Genomic DNA, 25,706 nt, shown 5'->3' on the forward strand with positions numbered 1-25,706 from the left:
ACAACCAGAGGGCTACATGGCAAATGGTCCCTGAAGATGAGTGCCAAAGCCAGCCACCAATATGTTAGGCCACAACTTGCATCTATAAAATGAGTGCCCTGGAGCAAATGGGGAGTGGGAGGCCAGAAAATGGATGTTTTGGCTTACAGCAAAATGAAATGGTTCCCCAAAGGCTCATCCTATATAGAAAACATTTATTAAAATGGTTTTATGATGTAAAAAGAAGAGAATGTTCACTGTACGAAAACAACTATTTCAGCCCTTAGCTTTCTAATTATTTGAAAATGTAACACTAATTATTTATATGCGAAATCTAAAACAAAACAAAACAAAAACACAACACACACACACAAAAAAACCACCGTTATCTTCTGGCTCAACATCTCCTTCTGCTGTCCAAGACCAAAAGCACAGCCTGCATTTAAGAACCCAAGGAACCCAGAGATTACATGCCCCTGGCTCCAAGAATGATATCATGCACTTAGCAATCAGTCTGCAGAATCAAAGAAAAAGATTTATAAAGTCAGAGTGCTATGTGTGAAATTTAGGGAGTTAAGGTGGGGGAAGGAGTGGAGAAGAGCCATGAAAAATCACTGTTTAGTGGGAGAATCGGACTTTTACATCAGATAATCATGTCAAGGTGTCCTCCTAACAGTCAGGAAAATTTACTGTCCCATATAATGAAGAAAGCTAGAGAAACAAGCTCCCCAGAAGCGAGCGTTTGTCTGGCAGTGCTGCAGAGTTCATAAATTGGGTCTTAAGAAAGCACCAAACGGCAAACATCTCCCGAGGTTTCCTTTTTAGTAAAGTTCTCACTCGCTGTATAGATGACTCAATCTCTGTTTTCCCCCCAGAGAATAAAAACATTCCAAAGAAGGGTGAAGTTCATGAGAGTATTGGCTGAAATTCTATTTATTTAGGATTTTTTCCCCCCTTAAACTGTCTTCCTAACATCTCTAGGCAGAAAAGGGACAGTTTTTCAGGCTCAGCTGCGTTCCCTCCACATGGGCCAACCCTCCTCACCAGACGGGGCTCATGCATTTTCAGACCTCTGCCCATGCTCTATAGCTATCATTTCTTTCTCTTCCTGGAACTTAGCTCTTAAAACGCTAGCTGGTTTCCGAAAAAAAAAAAAAAAAACAAAAAAAAAACACCAATTTATTAGGAAGGGAAAAACTACACGTGACTTCCTTTATTGAATAGGAACTATACATTTTTGCAGACGTAACACACAATGCTTAACCACAGAACACAAATAACAAATGCTAAAGCAAAAGAAGTCCTGTGTTTTCCCAAGCTGTGTAATGAAGGGCAGTCTATTAGAATGCTGGCATGCAGAAATGCATTAACAGCTGAGGTGACCATGGCATTCAAAGCCCCGTGCCACTGCAAACACAGCAGAGCACAGTTGGGCACATGCTTGGCTTGCATGCACTCTATAAAGAAAAGAGATGGTATGCTCATAAGGCACTCTGTGTTCAAACATGGCACGGACCTGTAAGGAAATGGACTGAAACCACGGCATCATGTTTAAAAGAAGACAATCCTGACTTCGCTATAAGAGCATTGAGCTTGGAACCTGGAGAGCTGGGCTTAGGCCCAAGGTCTTGCCTCTGACATCTTGTTTGTCCACAGCTGGGTGATCTGACCTCTAGCCACTTGACAAGTCAGTTACAGACCCAGCACAGAACCCAGGTCTTCAAATTCCTAGTTCTCAGTCTACTGCACTAAACTGGTTAACATACAGAGTCAGCCACAGGCTGACAGGGCCAGAGGAGCAGTTATGGGACAGCACCACACTGCCAACAACAGAGAAAGGGAGGAAGTACATGAAATTTTTATTTTAAGCCCCCGTTCCATCCCTTACTGCCTATGTGATCTATAAGACAATCCCTAAACCCGTGTTTTATTAGAAATTAGGGGAGTCTACGGCCATACCACCCTGAACGCGCCGATCTCGTCTGATCTTGGAAGCTAAGCAGGGTCGGGCCTGGTTAGTACTTGGATGGGAGAAATTAGGGGAATGGGACAGCCCGTCAGGCTGGTTGACACCAGCCAGGAAAACCTGGGCAGCTGCACCAGTGTGTATTAGAACATGGCCAAGATTTCTTAGTACTCTAAAATGTTCCGGTTTATGACAGAAACCCAACCTACTAAAACATTTTGCCTGGGTGACTAGAAGTTGGAAATGAGGAACGAGATGCATTTTGTTTGGCCTGCACAGTGTTTTTAAAAATCTGTATGAGTTTATGGACATCATGATGTTCACCTTCACCAAACGCTCCACCACTCCCTAATGTCTCATATATAGCCCAGATCACACAACTAATGTTACCTGCCTGGTTCTGGAGCCATTTGCATTTGAGAACTCTGCTCATTCAAACAAGTAACTTTCTACCAAGTAGTGCTCAAAAAAGTGCAACATGTATTTTGCTGATTAAAGAAATATCAATTCCTAGGTATATCACCAGAATATTTCTCAGAAGCAGTACCATCACATCATGGTTTAATTAGTTATCAGACATGAATTTTTTCAACAAAACATGGGACCAATATAACAAAAATGAAACATGGAGTGAGTTTGCCTGTCAGCCCAAGCAAAATTACATTCCCAGTCTGTCTTCCTTTGGGCAGAAGACATACGTATTGGTGAAATGTAATCAGTGTGGTGATCTTCTGAGAAACCATAGCAGGGTTTAATTGCAGATTTCTGGACATGCCTTTAATACTAACACAGCTATGGTGGCAAAATTAACCCAGGACTCAAAGTGGCTAAAACAGTTTCATTACATTAAATTTGAAACAAGCCACATGCATGATATGCATAAAAATTATATATCCATGTTTATGAAATAATCTAAACACATTTGTTAGGTTTAAATATAACCATTTAGATCATTTCCTTCTAATAGCTACTGTCACTAGGATCCTGTCTTTTTGATACACTTTTTTGGGTTGTTTTTGCATGAACTCCCACTGAACTCAAAAACATTAACACAAGAAAACTGAAGGGTGCAAATTTATGATTTTAATATTTCATTCCCCAAATTCTGGGCTTAGACATAAGTAGCCCAGATTAGGATTAGAGAGGGCACCTTTGGCAATAATTTTTCTTGGATGCTTTGTTTCCCCTAATCCTACTATTAAGTAAATGCATACTACAAATGTATTCATTCCTCATATACAGAATTTTATACCATGCATTGTCACCCTGTCTTAGACTCTGAGAATGGGGTTACCTTCAAGTCTGGGTTAAAATAAACATTATTTGCTAGTCAGTTAAGCAAGATGGCCTCAAGGGTCCTGAAATAATTAGTCTAGACAGAAATTCCTTATTTTTCCCCTCTGAATATTTTTCCTTCTCATTAAAAAACTTCGGGCTTTTTTTTCCAATTATGAAAGTATTGCATGAACACTATTACAATTTCAAATAATGTGAAGAGCCATAAAGAACAAAGCAAACATGATCCATAATTCCAACATTCAGAGAGAACCACTGTATATGTCCTATAGAGAGCTTGATGGGTAGGTAAAGGACAGAAATGGATACAGATGTATAGTGTTTGTGTGTATGTATATACACACACACACACACACACACACACACACATATATACACATACATACTTTCTTTGGAAAAAATGGATCATACTGTGCCTATGTTGTAATCTCATTTCTCACTTAAATATATCATGGACATCTTTCTTTCTGTTTTGTTTTTTATTCTTTTATTGTAAAAGCAAGAGAAAGCACAAATTTCTATTAACTTATATGAAGTTGTAAAATATGATAGAAACTGTTTTCATTTTAAGTATAAATTATATCATATAACAATCAGCATTATTCCTTAGAAGTCTTTCCCTCAGAATTCTATTCCTTAGAAGTCCAAATTCTATTGTAATTATGCTTAGACCATCTCTCTACCAAGCACACAACAACAACAAATTGAAAGAACAATTGGCAGGGGCGCCTGGGTGGCTCAGTTGGTTGACTGTCTGCCTTGGGCTCGGGTCATGATCTCGGGGTCCCGGGATCGGGCCCCACGTCGGGCTCCCTGCTCAGCGGGGAGCCTGCTTCTCCCCTCCCCCTCTACTGCTCCCCGTTTGTGCTTGCACTCTCTCTCTCAAATAAATAAAAAAATAAAATATTAAAAGAAAAAAAAAGAATTGTCTCTGTGATAGTCTCTACCATAAAAATTCAGCCAGTCAATAAATCTGTCAATCAAATATCAAATAAAATCTGATCATTGCTAATATACCTAGTTCTGTGCCACTAACGGCAGAAGACAGGAAAGCAGACAACATAATTCCTATCCTCGAGAACGTTTTCCAAGATTGGTATTTACCTTCTTGGGAAATCCAAAGTATTTACTAGGACACCTATCTTTAAAATGACGATGTGAGAATGACCAGGAGTGCTTTAGGAATTTTTTTTTCATTTGTCCCAGATAGTTTTTTTATTTAAATTCAATTAATTAACATATAATGTATTATTTGTTTCAGAAGTACAGGTCTGTGATTCACCAGTCTTATATAATACCCAGTGCTCCCCAATGTCCATCATCCAGTTACCCCAGCCCCTACCCCCCTCCCCTCCAGCAACCCTCAGTTTGTTTCCTAAGATTAAGAGTCTCTTATGGTTTTTCTCCTTCTCTGATTTCGTCTGGTTTCATTTTTTTTCCTTTCTTCCCCTATGATCCTCTGCAATGTCGATAAACACATAATCACTTTTAATAACTGCATAGTATCCCATTGCCAGTGTATGTCATAGTAATTAACAAAATCCCTTGTGACTGGGTATTTGAGCATTTTCTGATTTTCTATTATAATTGATGCAGCAATCAATATTTCTTTATATACCTATTCAGACATTTATCCACTTGTTTAAAGACAATTCCCAGAAGTAGTGATCATTGGATCAAAAGTATACATATATGTAATTTTGAAATATGTTGTGAGTTTGCCCTCTAGAAAGTTTCTACAAACTTATACTCTAAACAACAATTTATAAGAATTCATATTTCTCCACATGCCTTCCACTTAATGACAGTTATGCCATCTACTTAGTCAACCAAAGGTAGCTGGATAAAATCTTGAGATAGCAACTTTGGTTCCCTACCCCTTCTGCAATCACCACCACTACTACAGATGACCCTCTTTACTCTGAAACATACCTTGCCTCAGGAGATCTCACAGAACCAAATACAGAGGGAACAAAAAAGAGTCAAGATCTTGCTTTTTAAGTACCAAAATAGACTCTTGAAACCCACAGCAGCATTGATCTTGAATTTTGCTAATGGGCTTTTTGAGAGGGAAGAAAAAAGGTTCTCCAAGTTTCATAAGACAAATCCTTAAAGAAATCAAGGCATAAAATGTTGCCATAAGCAACAGAGTAGAAAGCCCATCCAAGCCTAGAGGTAAGGGACTACGAAGAGAAGCTTAGATGCTGGTGAGTCATTAAAGAAAGCTGGGTCCTAACTGACACCCCAGACCAGTAGTGGATGGAGGAATGTGTGGGTAATGGAATCCTCAGATGAGTTTTTGGGAATCTGAGTATGGAATAGTTGCCACTGAAGTATGGTGACAAAGAAGATCTAGAGTAAAGGGATTTCAGGAACAGAGGCGGCCTTGTGAGAGCACAAGTCTTCTCAGATACACAGATGAAGAACAGCCACACTTCTCCTATTTCCCCAGGAGCATGTGGAAGTGAGCCAAGAGGGACAGCCAGCAACCCAGAGAGACAGGAGACCACACAGGGACACAGAAGTGGGAAGTGCTAGATGTCAGCCGGGTAGATGATGAGGATCAGTGACAGATGGGGCAACTGTGAATCCTAGACTTGAACTAAATTTACCCAAAAGTGCCATCAGGCAGAAAGAGGTTCAAGTTCAGTTTTATAAAATTTAAAGAGTTTTTGTTCTTGCACAGTTGAGTGCATTCTGGGCTGTGAAAGTCAGACAAGCTAGAAATGACATAGGCTTCTACTTCTCTTCACATCCAATCAAATTCCGAGTCCTATCCATTCTACCTCCAAAAGAGCTGTCAGTTTCATTCCACTCTTTTGGCCTCACTGCCTTAGTTCAACCTCATCATCTCTAAACTCCAGTATTCCAACAGCTTCCTGATGCATCTCCCGATACTGTTCTTTTTCCCATCAAACATACTCCATCTATCCTGTCACTGGAGTGTTATTTCATAAATGTAGAATTGGGTTTGTTACTCATCGGCTTAGAAGCCATTCATATCCACTCAATAACTTTAGGATTCAGTATAACCACTTTCACTTGTCAATCAATCACCAATCTGTCTCTGAAAAAATGGTCCTCACCTTTAATTCTGTCATACACCCCAGCTACCACATGGAATACTGCTTCTGGAATAGAACACGATTTCCTTCATGTTTCTATGCCTTCATGTATGCTGTTCCATCAACCTGCAATATCCTTATCCAACGTAACCAATTGAGGAAGGGATCCATAAAGGTTGTAATAGAGGTCAGCACGTTGTTTTCAATATCTTAAGAAGGTTAATAAAAATATAGATGGCTATATGATAAGAATGTATAGACTCACTGCTTTTTCTTAACTTTTGTGTTATTTTTGGCTACCATTACATCAAACTGGGTGCAGAAAGCTGGTATAGCATGCTTCTGGCAGCTGATTGCCTATGTCTTTGCACAATACATATTGGGAAATCTAGTTAATTATGACTGATATAATTTTATTATTATTTATATAATTTTAATATAGACTCCACAGAGTCTATTGGGGAAACGTTAATTAAAGTAGTCCCTGTTGTGGGAACAAGGGCTGAAGAAAAGGGATAAAGGGGAACGGAGGAAGTGGGGAGAGAGGGGGAAGGCAAGAAAGGTGCTCATTGAATGGCCACAAATCTTTACATTCTTACCTCTTTTAATCTCCTGAATAAGTCTACAGAATAGATATTTGTATATTTTCCCATTTACAAATGAGGAAACAAATCAAAGAGAGGTGGAATAGAATATTTAAAGTAACTTAGCCTGCCAGTGAGTTGGAAGCCAAGATTCCAACTTGGGTCCAGCTAACACGAAGCCCATATCCTTCCTCTTACATCTGCTGTCTCTCCCTGGAATTTATTCTGCTCTCATCACTACTCTGGTGTGTGACCTCAAGTGAAGCTGTAAGATGCCTCAACAATTACATTTTTTTTTATATCAATCATTTAAAGGGAGTAAGAATACATCCAACATATGTTTAGAGAGACATGTGGCAAGTGATTTGGTGCAGAGGCTCTGGGACCACACTAGATTCAAATACCAGCTGAACCACTAGCCAGTTGTGAAACTTCAGGCATGTTATTTACCCTATCCATGTCTCAACTTCCTGATCTGTAAAATAAGGATAATGATAATGCTTAACACTGGGTTGCTTTGGGAATGAAATGCAATACATGTATCCTGCTTATAACAGTGTCCCAGGCACTGTTTTAAAGCATTTAGCACTAGGCACATTATGGTCTAGATCTGCTCACATCCATCTTCCCTCAGCAAGAGTTAAATCCCCCCCACCACAAAAAGGTCATTTAAAGAGATTTTCTTAAAATATTTAACTGTTATTAATCACTAAACAAATTATTAATATTTCCCCCAATTTCCCAATGTATTTGGCAAAGACTTGCAATCTCGATCTTCTAACCAGCATATACAGCAGTTTTCTACTGGGAGTAAAACAGTGTGGAAGTTGGGAAATTTGATCTACAAGTAGAAATCGGTGGTGCTGACAGTTAAGACTTCCTTTCTTTTCAAGGTTCAGGAACAAAAGTGTAATGATGGAAACACATTAAGGAAGCCCATAGTGTTCCACTGCTGTGTTGAGGGGAAGTTAGCCCCATCTAGAATGTAGCAAAATATAAGCAGTTTGCCTCTAATGCAATAATCTGTTTGGCCAGACCCAAAATGGATTGAGTTTAGAGATGCTACTGCAAGCATTAGTAAGCAAAAATTGTTATGACAGCATTTTTTAAAGTTCTGGTAAAATAATTATGCAGACTTTTAAAATCTTCTTAAAATGAAATAGAAAAAAAATAAAGGATAAAATTGGCAGATTTTAGGAAATGTTATTTCTCAAAATTTAATGTTTGTCTACTCTTACCTAATTTCAGCAGTTATGTATTTTCTGGTATTTGCAGCAGTTATACAAATTTCACAGCATTCTATTTCTCATAAGGATTATATAGCTGGATTTAACAGTAACTGTGTCAAAATACCTACTTTCTTTAATGCTGAAAGACTCTATTCCAACTTTACATACCATCTCCTCCAGCTGCGTTTTTCAAATTTATCTGATCAATTTCACCTAGGTACTTATGAAAATACAAGTCCCCATCCCCTATCCCCTGGAGATTCTTAATTTGGGGGGCCAAATTGAAGCTAGGGAATTGCTATTTTAAACAAATGCCCTCACTGAATCTGATCACTCATCATATAAGAGCTAGGCACTCACCAACACATAGTTTTAAAGGATAATTTAATGTAAGTGATTTGAAATCCTTTTCTAAAAATACTTGGAGGATGCCTGGGTGGCTCAGTCAGTTAAGCATCTGCCTTCAGCTCAGGTCATATCTCAGGGTCCCAGGATCGAGTCCCACATCGGGCTCCTTGCTCAGCTGGGAGGCTGCTTCTCCCTTGCCTGCCGTTCCCCCTGCTTGTGTTCTCTCTCTCTCCAACAAATAATAAAATCTTTAAATATATATATATTTTTAAAAATACTTGGAAAATGTTGGAGGCCTGAAGACAATGTTTCACTACTGATGTCAAACTTACCTTATGAATAGGAGTTTAGGAAACATGCAGGAAGAATTCTATTCCAAAATAAGGCCACAGGAACTATCTCTCCCTTTCTCTCTTCCTTTCTTTTTTCCTTCAACACTTACCTGAGTTCTTCTCTGACTTCCACTGCTGTGTTCCCTGCTATAATGAACACATCATTCATGTCATCAGTCAGCATGTTGCAGGCATAGCCAATGTTGATGGCAGTTTCTGATACAAAATAAAACCCACCTCAGTTAGAACATTACTTAATAACATAAGTAACTTTTTCATAAAAGTTTTGAGGCATTACCCTTTAATTTTAGAGAGAGTGTGATGAGAGATAAAATCCAAGAAACCCAGAGGTAAATTCAAAGGCCCAGGCTCCATGATCAAATTCACCACTTGTTAAATCCATGGAGAAGTAGCAACATCTATGAATTCTCAGCTTTCTCATCTAGTTTTTGAAAAAACTTCTTGATTCCCAAAATTAGTATTTATGAAAATACCCTAAGGCCCTATGATATAGTGAAATGTGTAAATAAAAAACTTTTTACCTGAAGTCCCAAATACTGCCTTTGGAGAGCTAAAATACTTAATTTAGCTATTATTTAATCTGATGTGGTATACACATTGAAAAAACTCACAAATTGTTCAGCTGAAAGCAAAAAATGTTCTTATAATAGCTTTATAGTTCTCCCACAGGCAACACTGCCATTTTTCCATTAAGTAAATTAAAGTTTGGAATTTGACTATCACCTCAAAGACCACGCAGGACTGCTGCTACTAGGTAAGTGGAGAAGTACATGATGTTGAGCAGTCCTTCCTCCACTTCTGTAGAACTGGACACTTGGATAGTTAGGTAGCCCTTCCATCCTCAGTATGGTCATTTGTTTCTCATTCTATTGGGTCATTAGGCTCTTGCCAATTCTGTGGTATAATTAGATTTGCCCTAAGTCTGAAGGCAGTTGATAAAATCTTAGCATATCCTTTGTATAAGCCACAGAAATGAAAGCTAAATAAGAGTAAACTGGTGTATATTCATAACTAAGTAAATAGTTATGAATGTACCCACTGATCAATGTCAAACTCTAGGAAGTCTCTACTAATACACCACAGAGCTCAACTCTCTACTGTTTATTTTTTTAATCAGTGATTTGGGTGAACACATGGAGAACTGACTTATCTACAAATCCTCCAATGTTCTAAAAAATATGTAACAAGTAGATAGAATCTTGAAAACATGGGCGTGCCAATTTACTAAATATTCTGGTTTACTAATGACCAAGCATAAAATCATTTTTGTTTTAACCATTACTGCTAGCAATAGATCCAAAATGTACTGATCCCTTTTCCTTCTTAGGAAACACAGTACCCTGAACATAATGACTCTTTCTATGCTGACTTGGCATTTTGTCATGTCTGAAAGTGGGTCAGCTCTCATTGTACCACTACATGGGCAGTCCTGGAATTTAGCCTAGTTGCACTGGTATGCCTGTGGTGATTGATAAAATGCCAGAATATTTCCACACCAGTTGATACATAGCCACTTCCCTGTCTCCCTAAAGCCTGCCTACCATCCTGACCCCATCCCTAATATCCCCAAACCTCCCTACCATCAAGAAAATAAAGGAGTAGTTAGGTCTCCAATGTCTCCAATGGAGATCTCCAATGTCCTGCTTCAGTGCTATGCCTCTCTCTGTCCTGATTGGGGGCACTGCTCATGTGAAACAATAAACATTATTTAATACCACTGTTGCCTACAGGTGAAACTATCATATTTAAGAAGCAATTGAGCTGAAACTCAACTGACTGAAGAGTATACTATAGAAGACAATTCATTAGTTTTTGTTTTAAATAATAAATTTTTGTAATATATTAGCTTTCCTTTTTATATTTCAACTCTTTCCTATGTGAAGGGCTGTGTAAATATCTAATTCATTAAGCTTTCTGGTTAATTAAAAATTTACCAGAGAAATTATTGCCCACCCCCCTTTTAAGACATCATCAGCATCCATTTTCAATTTACCTTGTTTGTCTCCTGTTAGGACCCAGATCTTAATATTAGCTAATGATAAACTTGCAATCGTTTCAATAACACCCTCTTGTAACTTATCTTCTACAGCAGTGGCACCTAGTAGCTTCATTGAAAAATAGAGAATACCTTATGTTAATGCAGGCAAACAATATCCACAATATCTATGGCTTTAAATCACCGAGTTTAGAGGTCAAGGAACATGAATTGAAGAAGGAAGTTATGATGCATTGATACAGCAAGCATCTTATTACGTGCAGTGATGGGTTGGGAAGGTCCTCAAGAGGAAGTTCCCAAATCAAGCCAACTGATAGTCACACCAGTTAATGGCAGAGATACTGGAGGTTAGAATTTATGAGGGGTCTGATATGCTCAGGTAACATATTAGCATAAACCATCAGAAGCCATTTGGGCTTCTAAGAACTGAAGAACTCCCCAGCCTCTTCCCAACTTACATCAACATGGAAAGGTCCAAAGGAGAGCCCTAATCTCATAGTAAGAATCACAAAAAAGTAGAGCCATTCTCCTAAATTAACAAACCAGCAGATGTCATAAACTAAAAAGTGAAGGGTCTTGTGTAATATCTCATCCAGAGATGAACATAACATGCTCCTTAGTATCTCAAAATAGCTAAGCATCCTGACCACTGGGCCTCAGGGAAGAGCAGTTTCTAAAATAGATCATACTCTGGGCAACACAGATATCATCAGAACCTCATGGCCTAGGGTGGTTTAGAGCCATAGCCACTCTTCATGGAAAGTTTCCCTGCTCAAAAAGGTAGATCATAAAGAAAGGAGAAAAAAAAAAAAACACATAACATCAAGGACATACCAGAGGCTGACAAAGAATGGAGATGACACCATCTTCTACTTTGGGGAAACTTCCAATTGTATAAGCTACTGCTAACAGAAATAATCCTCTAAGCTCTCTAGGGCCATACATGGCAAACTTGAAGCCGATGTATAGAGCACGAATCAGTGTTTGAGAGGGTAACATCTGCTATGTGCAAGATGATTTGGCAATGGATTATTCCTATGCTAGATCTCTAAACACATACTATCCCTTTTATAAACAGAAACCATCATGCTTCCAAGCTCATACCATTAAATCCCTTTCAATTTCTTCATATAGCCCAGCTATCCGTTCATCCCTCTCATCCATGAGAGTGCTTGCATCTTCAAGCATCTTATGCCACTCTTTAAAGTACTTGTCATCCAGATCTCTGTATGCAATGGCCAAGGTTCGAAGGCCTTCCCCTGCAAATTCCTGTCAGAGCAGAAATAGATATAGGAACCATCACAGAATGGTAACCATGGCAATAACAGCAACAATAGTGGGTAAGAAGTTTTTTACTTAAATTCATTTTGTCCCAAGAGTATTATTTGGCCATCCTGACCCCCAACTTTTTAATCCCCTTGGAAATGGGATATAATGTTTGTATTTCGTATTTTATTTCTATGGGGTTAAAACACTCAGGGGAGCTAGCCTTCCCCCTAAAGACAGCTGCAAAGCCTGCTGAAGTGCCCTAGGTGAGAAGTGATCAACCACACCCATGACTTGAGATATCCATTTGAAGCAATATAGATTGGTTCCACCTAATAATATAGCTATGTCTAAAATTAACTGAGTCCAAAAAAAAAAATAAATAAATAAATAAATAAATAAATAAATAAATAAAATTAACTGAGTCCTACTTCTTTTTATGCTTGAAATCTTCCATAATAAAAAGTCAAAGTCAATTACAGATGAATAAATAAACAGGTCAGGTAACAGAAGTTGAAGCATATTAAGGTTATAAGAATAACTTCTAGGGGCAAAAGGGAGAGTGAGGCAGAAAAGTCAATACAAATACTTGCTTCTGGGAAGCAAGAAGTAGAGGCTGACTTTTACTTTTCATTCTAGATCTGTAAATTTTCTTACTTTTTGCTATATGAAAGTTTTATTTTAATAATTAAAATTCTTAGAAACTTAAAAAACATCATCAAGTCAGGTTATTTTAAAAAATTACTATTTTTGAGAAACTAATTTCTATGGAGTATTTAATAATTGGTCAAATTAATTGAAGAGTCATATTTTTCCTTCAGTGTCTCAGTAAACTGATGATTTCTCAAATGATACCTTTGGTGCTTTATCCTTCTAATAGGAAAAATAAGGAAATAAAAATGGGAGACTGGTAGTTGCTAAGTGTCTCACATAGCCACAATAGCTAGAAACATATGTAGATTGCTTTGGGGAAATGTTAAAAACCTCCCACTTTGTCTAGGCCTCCAGTGATCATTTTATGGGCCTCTACACTGCAAGTGTTATTATAAAATTTCTGCTCCTTTGGGCATTGCCACTGAGCGTACCTTCTCTGTCGTATTTTGGCTTATAGAACAGACATAGGTTTGTGATCAGGCACAAGTTAAACCATGACACACCCTAATTCGGTAAATGGAAAGTAAATTCAGTGCATGCTGCAATGATGTGGTTTTGCCCACAGAGACCATGATAATTATCCAAATTTATCTTGTAGGCAATTGGTAGCACTCTGGACATTGTAATCACATTTTGAAGACCACCACTGGGTTCCCTACTGATCTGAAAATCTAGTTACTGCCTTGTAATGATCTTTTGTCCCCTTAATTCACAGAAACACTTCTTTGCCTTTAACTTGCAACCACACTGGGCATGACCAGTGCTTTCCTCCCGGTTCTGTACAACAGTGAATCAACTCAAAATGGCATTACAAAAGGGGACAGATGATTTAAGTTATTTAATTAGTGCATGAATCACAAGTTTAATCCTAAATGAGCATTTGAGCAAGGTCGTTTCCTACCATTAAACAATTCAAAATCAATTATTAAGTATAAATTGAAAACCTCAGAATTTAAAGTCAAATGAACAAAGTGAATGAAGCAAAGAGCAAGTCAAACTGACATTACCTGGAAAAAACCTCTTTCGCATAGAAATATAAAAAGACCAAATTAGACTTCCTATACTTTAGTATGAAAGGAAAACGTATGAAAATCCAAAGCCTTTAGTGTTTGAGCAATGGCAAAAATCAGATACTTATGATTCTAATGTTGTTTTCATTAAAAAAAAAAATTAAAAAGACCATGCCAGCTTTCTGGAAGAGATTAAAAGAAAATCAAGAATGCTCTATTGGAAAGACAAAAACAATAGCTATGTTTGTAACCAATATTACTAAACCATCATTCTTTAAACTTAAAGTCAGGGAGAGGGATTTTTTTGTTTTGTTTTATCTATTTGTTTGTTTTTTAAAGATCCAGGGAATGTTTTGTATTAAATATAGGGCTTGACAAAGGACATGAATCCTCAATAATTTTTTAAAGGAGAGAAACCAATGAGGATATGAGAATTTTGACCAGTTGCCCTTAAAGTTCATATTCGGCTAAATGGAACCTCAAATAAATATTAGAGAGACACTTGAATCTTCAGGTTTAAACCAGGTTAATGTCATATTAATTCATAGACTCTTACTCTTTTGCCAAAATATATGTGCCAAATTTATATGGCATAAATATATATGCTAAAGATTACTCCTGCTCCCTTCAAAAAGCTTTTGGTAGCTTCAACATAAAGAATATAAGTGACTCATCATGATTTATGACCTTAACAGAAGGACCCCTGGAGGAGAAAGTTGGCTACTATTTTCCCCTCAGCATCTAAGCATGACCCTAAGCTATTCCCCGGAGGTGGGGGGCGGGGGGGCGGTAATCATAAGAAACTCCATTGGTGTCAGACACATTAGAACCCAAGAGAAAGCAACTGTCCTGCTCCTCTTTCCAGAACCAGTCTCCAAGGGAAGAAGCCTCAAACTGCAGGGGAGTTAGAGCAGGTTTCCCTAAGTGTCCTGAGCCTTTCCCTGGCCAGCGTTCAACAGTGTACACTCAGTGGCTACTTCACAGCTGCTCTGTGTTAATCCATCTGTGGTAAGACTGATCAGACTATCAGCAGGCCAAGGAGAGGGGTCCATGTGCCAGGTTCCAGATATTCACTGGCACAGTTTCCTGTGCTTTCTATTTCAAAAGTCGGATCATTAGGAGAAGGAAGGGAAAAATGAAGGGGGTGGGGAATTGGAGCAGGGAGACTAACTATGAGAGACTATGGACTCCAGGAATCAAATTGAAGGTTTTAGAGGGGAGGGGGGTTGGGCGATGGGTTAGCCTGGTGATTAAGGAGGGCACGTATTGCATGGAGCACTGGGTATTATAGACAAACAATGAATCATGGAACACTACATCAAAAACTAATGATGTACTGTATGGAGACTAACATAATAAAATTTTTTTTAAAAGTCAGATCATTTCGCTGATAATTTAAAAATTAGATCTAATCATAGGAAGTGGCCAAAGGGCCATCGTGCTAACCTTCAGACAGAAGCACTTACACTGAGATGGTTTGTCGTCAAAGTCAGAAGGTCTTCATTGGATGGATGAAGTTTTTCAAATAGAATAGTGTCTGCTCCTTTGGAATAAAGCTTTATCTGTCCTTCTGGGTTTCGAACTGAAAAGAAAAATTTTGCATAGGAGATAATCAATGAAATCTGTCGAAACTAGACTTTCCTAGGGCTCCAGCTAGGAAATTTGGAAATGGGCATAACGTTTTGGCCAGTAGTAAAATATTCAGTGCCTTTAATTAGAAGGTCACTATCTAAGTCACTTGGCCTTATTCCTGTTCTATTAACTTAGAAATATTCCATCTACTGGAATCCTTTGATTTCCCAAACTCGGAAACAAGTGCTTTTATTCAGATGTGTATGACCTTACCATTTTCCTTGCCTACTATTTTGAAGGGTTGATAAATTCAAATTAAGCCTTCTGGATTGAACAGAATTGAAAGAAAGCTTTGCCTGCCTGTCTCCTGGTGCGAAACTCAAGACCTACTGTAGGAATCAACTATCACTGTTATGCCAAATGATCTCCACATGGAATTCTAGCCATTCAAAGCCATGGTTTACGCACTAGTTGTCGGTCCTTGCTGATGTTTTTCTTTACCCTCTTTACTCATTGGAAAAGCCCTTTCTTTCATTCTTGGTGGTTGATTTTTTCAGTCACAATCCTGGCCTGCAAGCCTACCTCACATGGGGCTTTCAAAATTAGTTTCTACCTTCTTTTAACTGGAATTCTGTATCAGTTAGGGCTATGCTTTTAATCTGCCCCCCCTCCCCACGTTTGGGAATGACAGCCCTGACGAGGATCCCCTTCATTCCAGTCTTTAAGCCTTCCCCTGGCTGTCCCACATATTGCTGTCAAATCTTTTTTTAAACTACAGAATCCCTGGCCTACATTTGTAGGCTTGGTTTTACAGCTTGGCACATACTAGGCCCTTAATTATTTGTTTGAATGAATGAATGAATGAACGAACGAACAAACGAACGAATGAATATATGAATGACATGGCAATATATTTCTTTCCAGGAACTATCTACAATTTAAGACAACTTTCTGGGTCACACCGTAATGGTCTGAACACTGACCATTACAAGCTTCATCATAGCAAAGATTGTTACATGCTTTCCACTCAATTATACCTTTTCTCTAAAGTAGAATGCCTCAAAACAAATGAACATAAATACTGACTACTATTAATATAACAGAATATAAAATTTAGAGCTTGACTTAAAGGAATATAAATACCAAAGTATAATAAATTAATCTCCCTTCTTACCTTTAACTACTCTTACTTAAGACTTGATCTATTCTAGGGCGCCTGAGTGGCTCAGTTGGTTGAGCGACTGCCTTCAGCTCAGGTCATGATCCTGGAGTCCCGGGATCGAGTCCCGCATCAGGCTCCCTGCTCGGCGGGGAGTCTGCTACTCCCTCTCCCGCTCCTCCCTCTTGTGCTCTCTCTCTCTCTCACTCTCTCTCTCAAATAAATAAATAAATAAAATCTTTAAAAAAAAAAAAAAAGACTTGATCTATTCTAGTGTCCTCCTAGCTTTGAATATATTTAATGCACCCTGGAAACTTTTTTGTATTGGGACTTGTCTAGGGCTTGTCTTCTCTCCTAAAACCCTTGGTCAGCTCTCCTAGTTGCCAGAATGCACGCAGTTCTTCTTGTACTCTGGCTCTAATTGCCCACATTGGGGAAAAAGAAAAAAGCATATATAATTTATCTAATTGTTCAAGCTGGGGGGAGACAGAACATTTAATCCTAGCTTTCTTTTGCTTTCCTTCTATAGCAATCCAATTTAATAATTTCTCCCTTCCATCACCAGAGCTATAAAGGCCAAGTATGTGCATCCTACTTTTACCACTATGACTTCTCTGTGACTGTTGTTTATAGTCCAGGCTAGGACATCAGTTCTTAAACTTTTTGGTCTCAGAACCCCTATACACTCTTAAAACTTTGTGAGAACTCCAGGGCTTTTGTAAAGTGGATTATATTTATCAGTATTTACTATATTAGAAATTAAAGTTGAGAAATGTTATTATATCAATGGTCTTATGACACTAATTATATTACTGTAATAATGACTATTATAATAATTATAATAAACATATTACATATTAACATAAATAACATTTCTATGAAAATAATTATAATTTCCACAACAGAAAAAAATTAGTTTGGAGAGTGGCATTGTTTTACATGATTACAGTTCTCTTTAATGTCTGGCTTAAAAGATGGTCGGACTCTCATATCTGCCTCTGTAGTTCAGTCTGTTGTGATATCACACATCATGTGGCTTTTATAAAACTCTGCAGTATACTCATGAGAAAAAGAATGAAAAAGACAAATAACATTTGTATTATTATGAAAATGTTTTTGTCCTTGTGCATCCTCTGAAAAGCTCCCAAGTTTTCTTAGGGTTCCCTAGACCACACATGGAGAATCACTGGTCTAGGAAATCACAAACCAATTATGATTTGTGCAAATTCCTTACCATCTCTTCATCTCAGTTTCTACATATGAAAAGGAGATATTTAAACACTCTAACTTCTAGGGTCCTTTCCAATCTACATTTTTCTCATTCAGTAAAGATTTTCCATTTCTTCCATGTTTTTTTCTTAACCCAGCATTAGTCCCTTTAAATTTGAGTTTGTGTAAATCCAATTTCATGGAATCTTGCTTAATTTTACTCACTAAACCTTTCCTTTTGCAGCTCAGCAAGTTTTGTATCTCTTCATTCAAGGCTTCTGGTCATTTCTGCTAGGAAATCTCAAGGCTAATCAAGTCTCACTCATTTCAGAAGTTAGCCTTTTTAAAATGAATTAAAAAGAGAGGAGCCTGGGTGGCTCAGTCAGTTAAGCATCCAACTCCTTATTTTGGCTCAGGTCATGATCTCAGAGTCATGGGACTGAGCCCCATGTTGGGCTCCATGCTCAGTGGGAAGTCTGCTCCAGATTCTCTCTCTCCCTCTGCCCCTCCCCCTGACTCTCTCTCTCAAAAAAAAAAATTAAATTAAAAAGAACAACAGTTTTAAATGGTCAAGATAACATGTGGGCAGAGTCTGGACAAAAATCATAGATTTTTAGTTATAAATTCTTCTCCCGTTGCCAGTCCTTTATATATTGGTGTTCTTCAAAGATTTTCCTAGGATCTAATTCCCCTTCCACTCTCCATGTAGTCACATTCATTTCTATGGCTTCAGGTTCCAGTGACAGAATGATTGCTTTTAAATGTATATCTCCTACCCAAATCTATCTCCAGCATTCCCTTCCAATCTGTACATCCAACCACGAATTAGATATCTCCTTTTGGATGTGCTCATGCACACCAAACTCAAACTGGACACATTATCGTCCTCCAACAACTAGGTATTTCTCTTATGTCTCCATCTCAATAACCAGCTTCACCATTCACTCAGTCTTCCAAATCAGATATCCAGCCATACTCGAAGCTCCTCTCCCTCCACCACCCATACATCGAACTGCAGCCATGAATTTCTCTTCATCATCTTATCGCTTGCCTATATTATCACATTAACCCAAATGGTTTTATTCATTTCAACCCTGCTTCTCTCCAAACTCTTCTGTAATCCAGCCAGAGTCATCTTCACACTACTGCTTAGAATCCTGCAATAGCCTCCATATGCCCTTAGATCAAGTTTGGACACTCTTAACATGGCATAAACAGGAATCATTAAGCCCTGTCCTTTTCCAGCCTATTTCCTACCCTATTTCACCATCTTCTCCTGGGTGCGATCACACAGAACACTTTTCAATTCCACATTCTCCCTCAGCATCAAGTCCCTGGGACATGGTAGGCACTTACTAAATATTTGCTTAATTGAGTTGAATTATAATTATGCAAAATTCATTGAAAGCAGAAGCTATGCCTTTGTGACATAAAAAGAAAAAGAAAAAGGTCAGAAATGGTTTCCAGGTGTATGCTATAGGCGTAAATGCAATAGCAACACTGTGAAGGGTGATGAGTAATTCTATTTTGCCATATTTCAGTTGGATGGCTGTTCATATGTCCACACAGAGAAATGCCTGTTATATGGCAGTGTGATTTGTATTTTGATCCTCTCTAAAAAGTTTAGAGTTGAGCAACTCTTTCTAAAGATCTTGCAAGGGTTTTTCAAGGAGCTAGCCTAATTTATTCTTCCTTAATGTTTATTGCCACTTGCCTCTATTAGTAAGTATCTTTGAATTTTATCTCTGTATTTTTATTTACACAATGAGAATTGGTCCTTTTAAAACTGTATAACAAGATCTATATGTTTATCAATATAGTAGATTCTATACCCTCTGACAAAATTCTTTATAGAAATCTATTTTTATTGAGGTACCTGAATTAAATCAGGGCTCTTGCCCTGGAATGAAAGTAGTACTAGTATCAAAACTATACATTTATGATTCAATCAATGATAGTGCTCCCTTCAAAAAAAAAAAGGGGAGGAGAAAGAGGAAACAGATGGAGAAGAAAGAGGAGGAGGAAGAGAAGGAAGAAGAGGAGGAAGAAGAAAAAGAGGAGGAGGAGGAAGCAGAGAAGGAGGGGGAGAAGGAAGAGAAGGAGGAGAAGGAGGAGGAGAGAAGCAACAGCAGCAAATATGTGAGTCTTCACATCAGGGTGTTGTCCCCACAGACCAAGCCATATGACAATCATGAGACTAGCATTGTTTTTTGTGCCTTATTATCAAAAAGAGATTTTTCTACCCTAGTGGAGCCCCTCTTTCAAATTCCTCCTGATTAAAAACCAAACAGAACCAAAATAAAGCCCACAAGCTTCCATGCATTCTGTGGTGGAACATTACCTTTCTTCATATGGGATCCATTAAGCCAAACATCTGAAGTTTGTGGTTAGGCTGTGATTTCTCCACAGCCCGTAGTGGTGACTGATGCTGCGGGAAAGCCAAAAGTTTCCCTGTGTAGCAATTTTAGGTTTTTGTCAACACCCTCATAGCAAAGAGAAGTCAGTTCTAGGCCAACCCAACATTAGTAACACCTCCCCTGAAGCTGTAAATAGAAGATTACTTCTGCTAATACATCATTAGGCCAAAGCCCAGAGCAGCATATGTGCTCTTCAGCAGTACCAATGAGGACTGCCTACAGCCTGTTCAAAAATAAATAAATAAATATCCTCAGATGATGTTTGGTTTTTACCTGCTGAGCGCAATCTCCCACAGCTAGTTTCAAGTAGTTAGAGGCCAAAAACCTACCATGTATACACCTGTTTTCTGTAGTAGAAACTGATTTAATATGATGATCAGGATATTCATAAATTACAATGTATTGGGTTAAATCTTATTTAACAAACATTTATAGAAAATCTACATGCCAAGCTCTGGGCATTTTAAGACGACTAAAACACAGTACTGCCCTCATGTAGCACATACTCTAACAACTGGGAAGATCATGAGTATCATGGGGCTGGTATCACACTGGTGTTATGAACAAGATGCTCTGAGGAAGAGACGAATGCAGTTATTTGGAGAGTAGAAAAAGCATTGAGGGAATAGGGGACATTTAAGTTGGACATTTCCAGGTGACTAGAAGTTTTCCAAGAGAAGTAGGCAAGAGAAAGTCCTAGGTAGAGAAAATAGCACATACAAAGGGTAAAAGTACACAATGCATGCCTGGAATGGCAAGATCTAGTAAGGCTTGCGAAGTTTGGAGAAGTAGAAGAAAAGTAGATTGAGGTCAGATTGTAAATAATCTTGACCATCCTGTTAAAAATGTTACCCTCTAAGTTCTAGGAAGCCACCAAGGATTTTATGTAGGATTTATGGCAAAATCAGGCCAATGGTTTAGAAAGAATACCCTGGTATCAACACAGAGTATTAAGTTTTTGAAGATACTGCAGTAATATAAGCAAGTAGTGGTGAGAGCCTTAACTAAAGCAGTTATACTGGAAACACAAGGAGTAGTATTTGAGGATCTATTAATTCTGTGTCTCAGTTTTGTTATCTTTAAAATGGGCATAAAAATAATAGTACCTACCTTATAGGGTTGTTGTGACAGTTAAATCAGTTAATTCATGAGGAGCATCTACAATAGCACTGGACTTAATAAGCACTTTTACATATTACTTATACTTTCTACTGCAGTGTTAAGGCTAAGTTGAAAATGAAAGAAGTTCATCAAGTCACAAAAAAAATCATAACTCTCAGTACATAACCAAGAGTGAAATCATTCTTGAGAAGCAGGAATGTAACAAGTACTATTAAAAGATCAAACATAATCTCAGCTACCAGCCATACCTATGACAGACATCCTTTTTCTGATATTGTTGAAGTCCAAGAAGGCAAGCAGTTGGTAAGTAACCAGTGTTCCCAATTCTTCTACAGTTATTGTCTCTGGGGTTCGAGACTTAAAAATGAACCCCAAATTTCTTGCAGCAGTCACTAAAGCCCCCTCATCAGGTGACTGAACTTGGTAAATCAGCTGTCCTAAAAGGAAAAGAAACTATCATGTTAAACAACAGCAAAAAAAAAAAAAAAAAAATCTATTAAACAAAAAAGGAAAAAAACCAAATACATTAATACGGAGAATAATTGCTAACATTCACAGAATGCCAATACTAATGTCACCTCATCTATAACACTGAACTCAAGTGTTAGCTCCAGAGATCAGAACTTTTCTGCTTGCCAACCAGCTGGACCAAGTGCCTGTCCTGCGGGATACTACAGGACGCCAGGCATACCACTACCACAGTCCTTGTCATCTTATACAAAAATACCCATTTCTGCATCTCCCTTTCCACAATGCTGAAAGTTTCTCAGGTCAGAGGCTGTATCTTTGTATTTTCAGTGACTAGAGATGTGCAGTGGAAGTTTCACAAACTAAAACACTTAATATGAATTAACTCACATAATCCTCACAGAAAGCCTTGAGGTTGGGATTATTAAAATTATTATTTCCATTTTATACCACTGACCTATGACTATAGAGCTTATATGATTTTTGCAAGATCACACAGCCAAAGAGTAATAGAGCAGGTATTCCAAATTCCACTTCAGTCTGCAACTAATGACCATTTTATGAGAATGCATACAAGATACCCTTGAAATCAAACTGGTGTGTTCATTCTTGGTGCTTGATATTGTGAAAGTATTGGGCTGGGAGTAAGAGGGGAGAAGAAAGAAAAATAATGAAATGAGCCAAAAAAACAAACTAAAACAAAAAGCCATAAAAATACAGCATGTATAAGGTAAAACCTTCTATATAAAATTCTATTATCTTTGTAAAAATACATTAGAAAAAGTAGGCAGAGCTATATCCATATTTACTGAGTTATAGTAATGCCCAAGATAAATTCTTTAAAAAATGAATTGCATATTAATGTGTATGATTCCTTTTCATAAAAAACAAACCAACTTATTATGTATATTCATATATACACACACACACACAAGTGGAAAGGGTAAAATGATGTACACCAAATGTTATCATTGGTTACCACTGTAGGGGTGAGATTGGAGGAGTTCACAGAAGAAATTATTAGCTTTGCCTTTATAAACTTTGTACTGTGTGGTTTTCCCTTATATGGTAGCCATAAATTAATTTTGAAATTCAAAAAGGGAAAAGAATTAAAGCAATTACTTGATTTACCTATGAAATGATATAACTTCCACTTCTGGCAACATGGTAAGCTAGGTGCTAGGACAAACTTCCCTGCTACAAACAACTACAGATTCTGTATAAAACATTTTAATTTTTTAAATACATTTATGAAAGATGTACTGGCAAGAAAACAAGAATTTTTCAGGTCAAAGACCGAGGGAAAAAATAAAATGAATAAAAGAAGACTGTAGCCAGCGTTTGCCTTGAGGGCGTTTTCTGAACCAGGAGAACTTGATCATTGGTTTCCAGCCTCTGAGGGTTCATGCATATTTGCACCCTAAATTCATAATACCTAAGTGGCTTAAAAAAATCAAACTAAAAATTTAGTTTAATATGTTCCTGTGTTAGAACACTGACCGAAGCAAAGCAAGTACTTTCTGGAGGAACCAGTCTTTACCTTAGGACCCAAAGAATTTCTAAAAATAAACTTCCAAGTAAAATGGTCATCTCACAGTGAAAAATCATTAAAATCCCAATAAACAAGACACAGTGAGAACCAACAGAAAGAAAAGAAAGAATAAAGACCTGCAAAACCCCCAGATATTGGAATTATTAGAAAAAGCACACACAAATACTTAATAGATTTCAAAAAAATAAAAGAGTCATAAAATTAAGATTTGATAAAGAACCAAAGACCTTATAGAAATTAAAAATTAAAAGCTGCAAATTAGATACTACTAGAGAAAGAAGTAATGTACTGGGGGGGGGGGGATGGAGAAAATTCCAGGATATATCCAAAGAGACAGAAAAAGGGAAAAATGAGAGACTTCTTAAAAGACATAGAGAACAGAGTGAAAATATCTGACACTGAACATCTAATATGAGAGGGGAAAATGAATCAGAGGCAACGCTGGAAAAAATACATGGCCAAGGAAACTCCAGAAGCGATGAGAGATGACATTCTACAGATTCATGAATCTCAGTGAATTCCAAGCAATATAAATTTTATAAAAACCCACCCCTATAGTGAGAACATGAAAGGAGAAATCTTAAAAGTAGCCAGGGAGAGAAGACTGATGACCTTCAGTCTGATAACTGGACTGAGAGCTGACTATACAGTAAGAGAAATAGTAGAAGGATACAGTGGAGTACCTTCAGTGTGTTGAGAGAAAACTGTCGCTTTAAATTTCTGCACACAGCAAAATCTTCAAGAATAAGAATGAAATAAAGTTGTTTTTCAAACAAAGTTTTTGAAAGTTTACTACCAGGAGGTTCTCCCTAACAGAAATTCCAAAGAATACACTTCATGTCAACAGAAGATCAGAGATGGGACAAGCATTAAAGAGCATAGAAATTAGTAAGTATACAGGATAAATCTAAGGAAACACTGACTATAAAAACAATAAAAACATCTTGTGGGATTAAAAAAGAAAATACATGACAAGAGGACTATATAATTCTTCTTAGAGGGTTGATTAGTGTTGAAGGGTCCTGAAGTCTTTGTTTTGTTCAAAAGAAGGCTTAGACTTTGATAAGTTCATTATGCTAAAATTTCTAGGCTAACCACTAAAATACAAATAAGGATTCCAAAGCAGCAGATTAAAATGGAATAAATCCATAAGAGGAAAAATAAAAAAGAAGAAGAAGAGACTAAGACAAAAGATGGGGCAAATACAAAATACAAAATAAGATGGTAGAAATAAACTAAATATACCAATATTATATATTAAATACTTAAAGTCTAAATATATCAATAATCAATAAAGGTAATGGACTAAATGTTCTGTCAAACTAAATATTTTTTTAAATGTCAAAAATTATGCCATTCACAAAAGATGTGTCTAAAACACAAAGACTGACAGGTAGATTGGCAGGAAATAGTGGGAAAAGATAAACAATACAAATCTAACAAAAGTAAAACATCTATAACTATATTCATATCAGCCAAAATAAACTTTAAGGCAAAAATATTACTACAGATAAAGAGGATCAATGTATATTGATACAAGTTTAATTTAAAGAGACATAAGTCTAAACGAATATCTAATAACATGACCTTAAAATATAAAAAGCAAACATTGACACAGCTACAAACAGAAATAGACAAATTTACCATTATAGTTGATGATTTTAACATACTCATTAATTGTGAAATTGAGTACTCAAAATAATCCACAGAGGGTTAGAAAACTGAACAATTCAATTAACAAACATTATCTCATGGATATATTTAGAACCCAGGACCTAATAACTGTAGAATGTACATTCATTTCAAGCACACATGAAACATTTATGGAAACTGAGTACATACCAGGCCATAAAGCAAGCCTCAATAAATTTTAAAGGATTGATACCATGAGGCAGTAAGAAAAAATATTCTAAATTTTTTATCTCTTTAATTGCAATACACTAAAATAAAAAAAAATCCTATTAAAAGCTCTTGTACTTTCCACTTTACTGCTTCTAAAATTTCATCCTGGAGAAGGAAATGAGAATGTCAACTTCCCCAAATGACTTCTCCATGAAACAGCACACATAAAATAAAAGCGATAGCTTCAACTATAAATTATACAATCATAAATTTTAAGTTTATTAGATTTGGGTTCTAGTCTTTTCCATAATTAACATTTATATATGAAAACTTTGTTTTTCAAGGTACTTTAACATATGGATTTAAGCTATCTATCCTGTAATTAAAGCTGTAAAAGGAGAGCAAAATAATTTCCCCCTAAAATCGGAGGGGTAGACGAACCATGAGAGACGATGGACTCTGAAAAACAAACAGGGTTCTAGAGGGGAGGGGGGTGGGAGGATGGGTTAGCCTGGTGGTGGGTATTGAGGAGGGCACATTCTGCATGGAGCACTGGGTGTTATGCACAAACAATGAATCATGGAACACTTCATCTAAAACTAATGATGTAATGTATGGG

At 37.3% G+C, this 25,706-nt stretch overlaps 1 protein-coding gene across 1 annotated transcript in view; it reads right to left on the reverse strand.

Annotated features, from left to right (window-relative positions):
- Nucleotides 1-25,706, reverse strand: part of ATP8B4 (ATPase phospholipid transporting 8B4 (putative)) — a 160,095-nt gene that overhangs the window by 42,120 nt on the left and 92,269 nt on the right. The window contains exons 8-13 of the mRNA XM_081831858.1: nt 23,929-23,981; nt 21,474-21,678; nt 15,213-15,328; nt 11,921-12,085; nt 10,814-10,925; nt 8,910-9,015 (exon numbers count right to left, since the gene is read on the reverse strand). Of these exons, the coding sequence (XP_081687984.1) occupies nt 8,910-9,015; nt 10,814-10,925; nt 11,921-12,085; nt 15,213-15,328; nt 21,474-21,678; nt 23,929-23,981 (757 nt within the window). The remainder of the gene's footprint in view (nt 1-8,909; nt 9,016-10,813; nt 10,926-11,920; nt 12,086-15,212; nt 15,329-21,473; nt 21,679-23,928; nt 23,982-25,706) is intronic.

The sequence above is a fragment of the Leptonychotes weddellii genome, chromosome 9 (assembly GCF_054177405.1).
Source record: "Leptonychotes weddellii isolate Sample4059 chromosome 9, ASM5417740v2, whole genome shotgun sequence".
Taxonomy (NCBI): domain Eukaryota; kingdom Metazoa; phylum Chordata; class Mammalia; order Carnivora; family Phocidae; genus Leptonychotes; species Leptonychotes weddellii.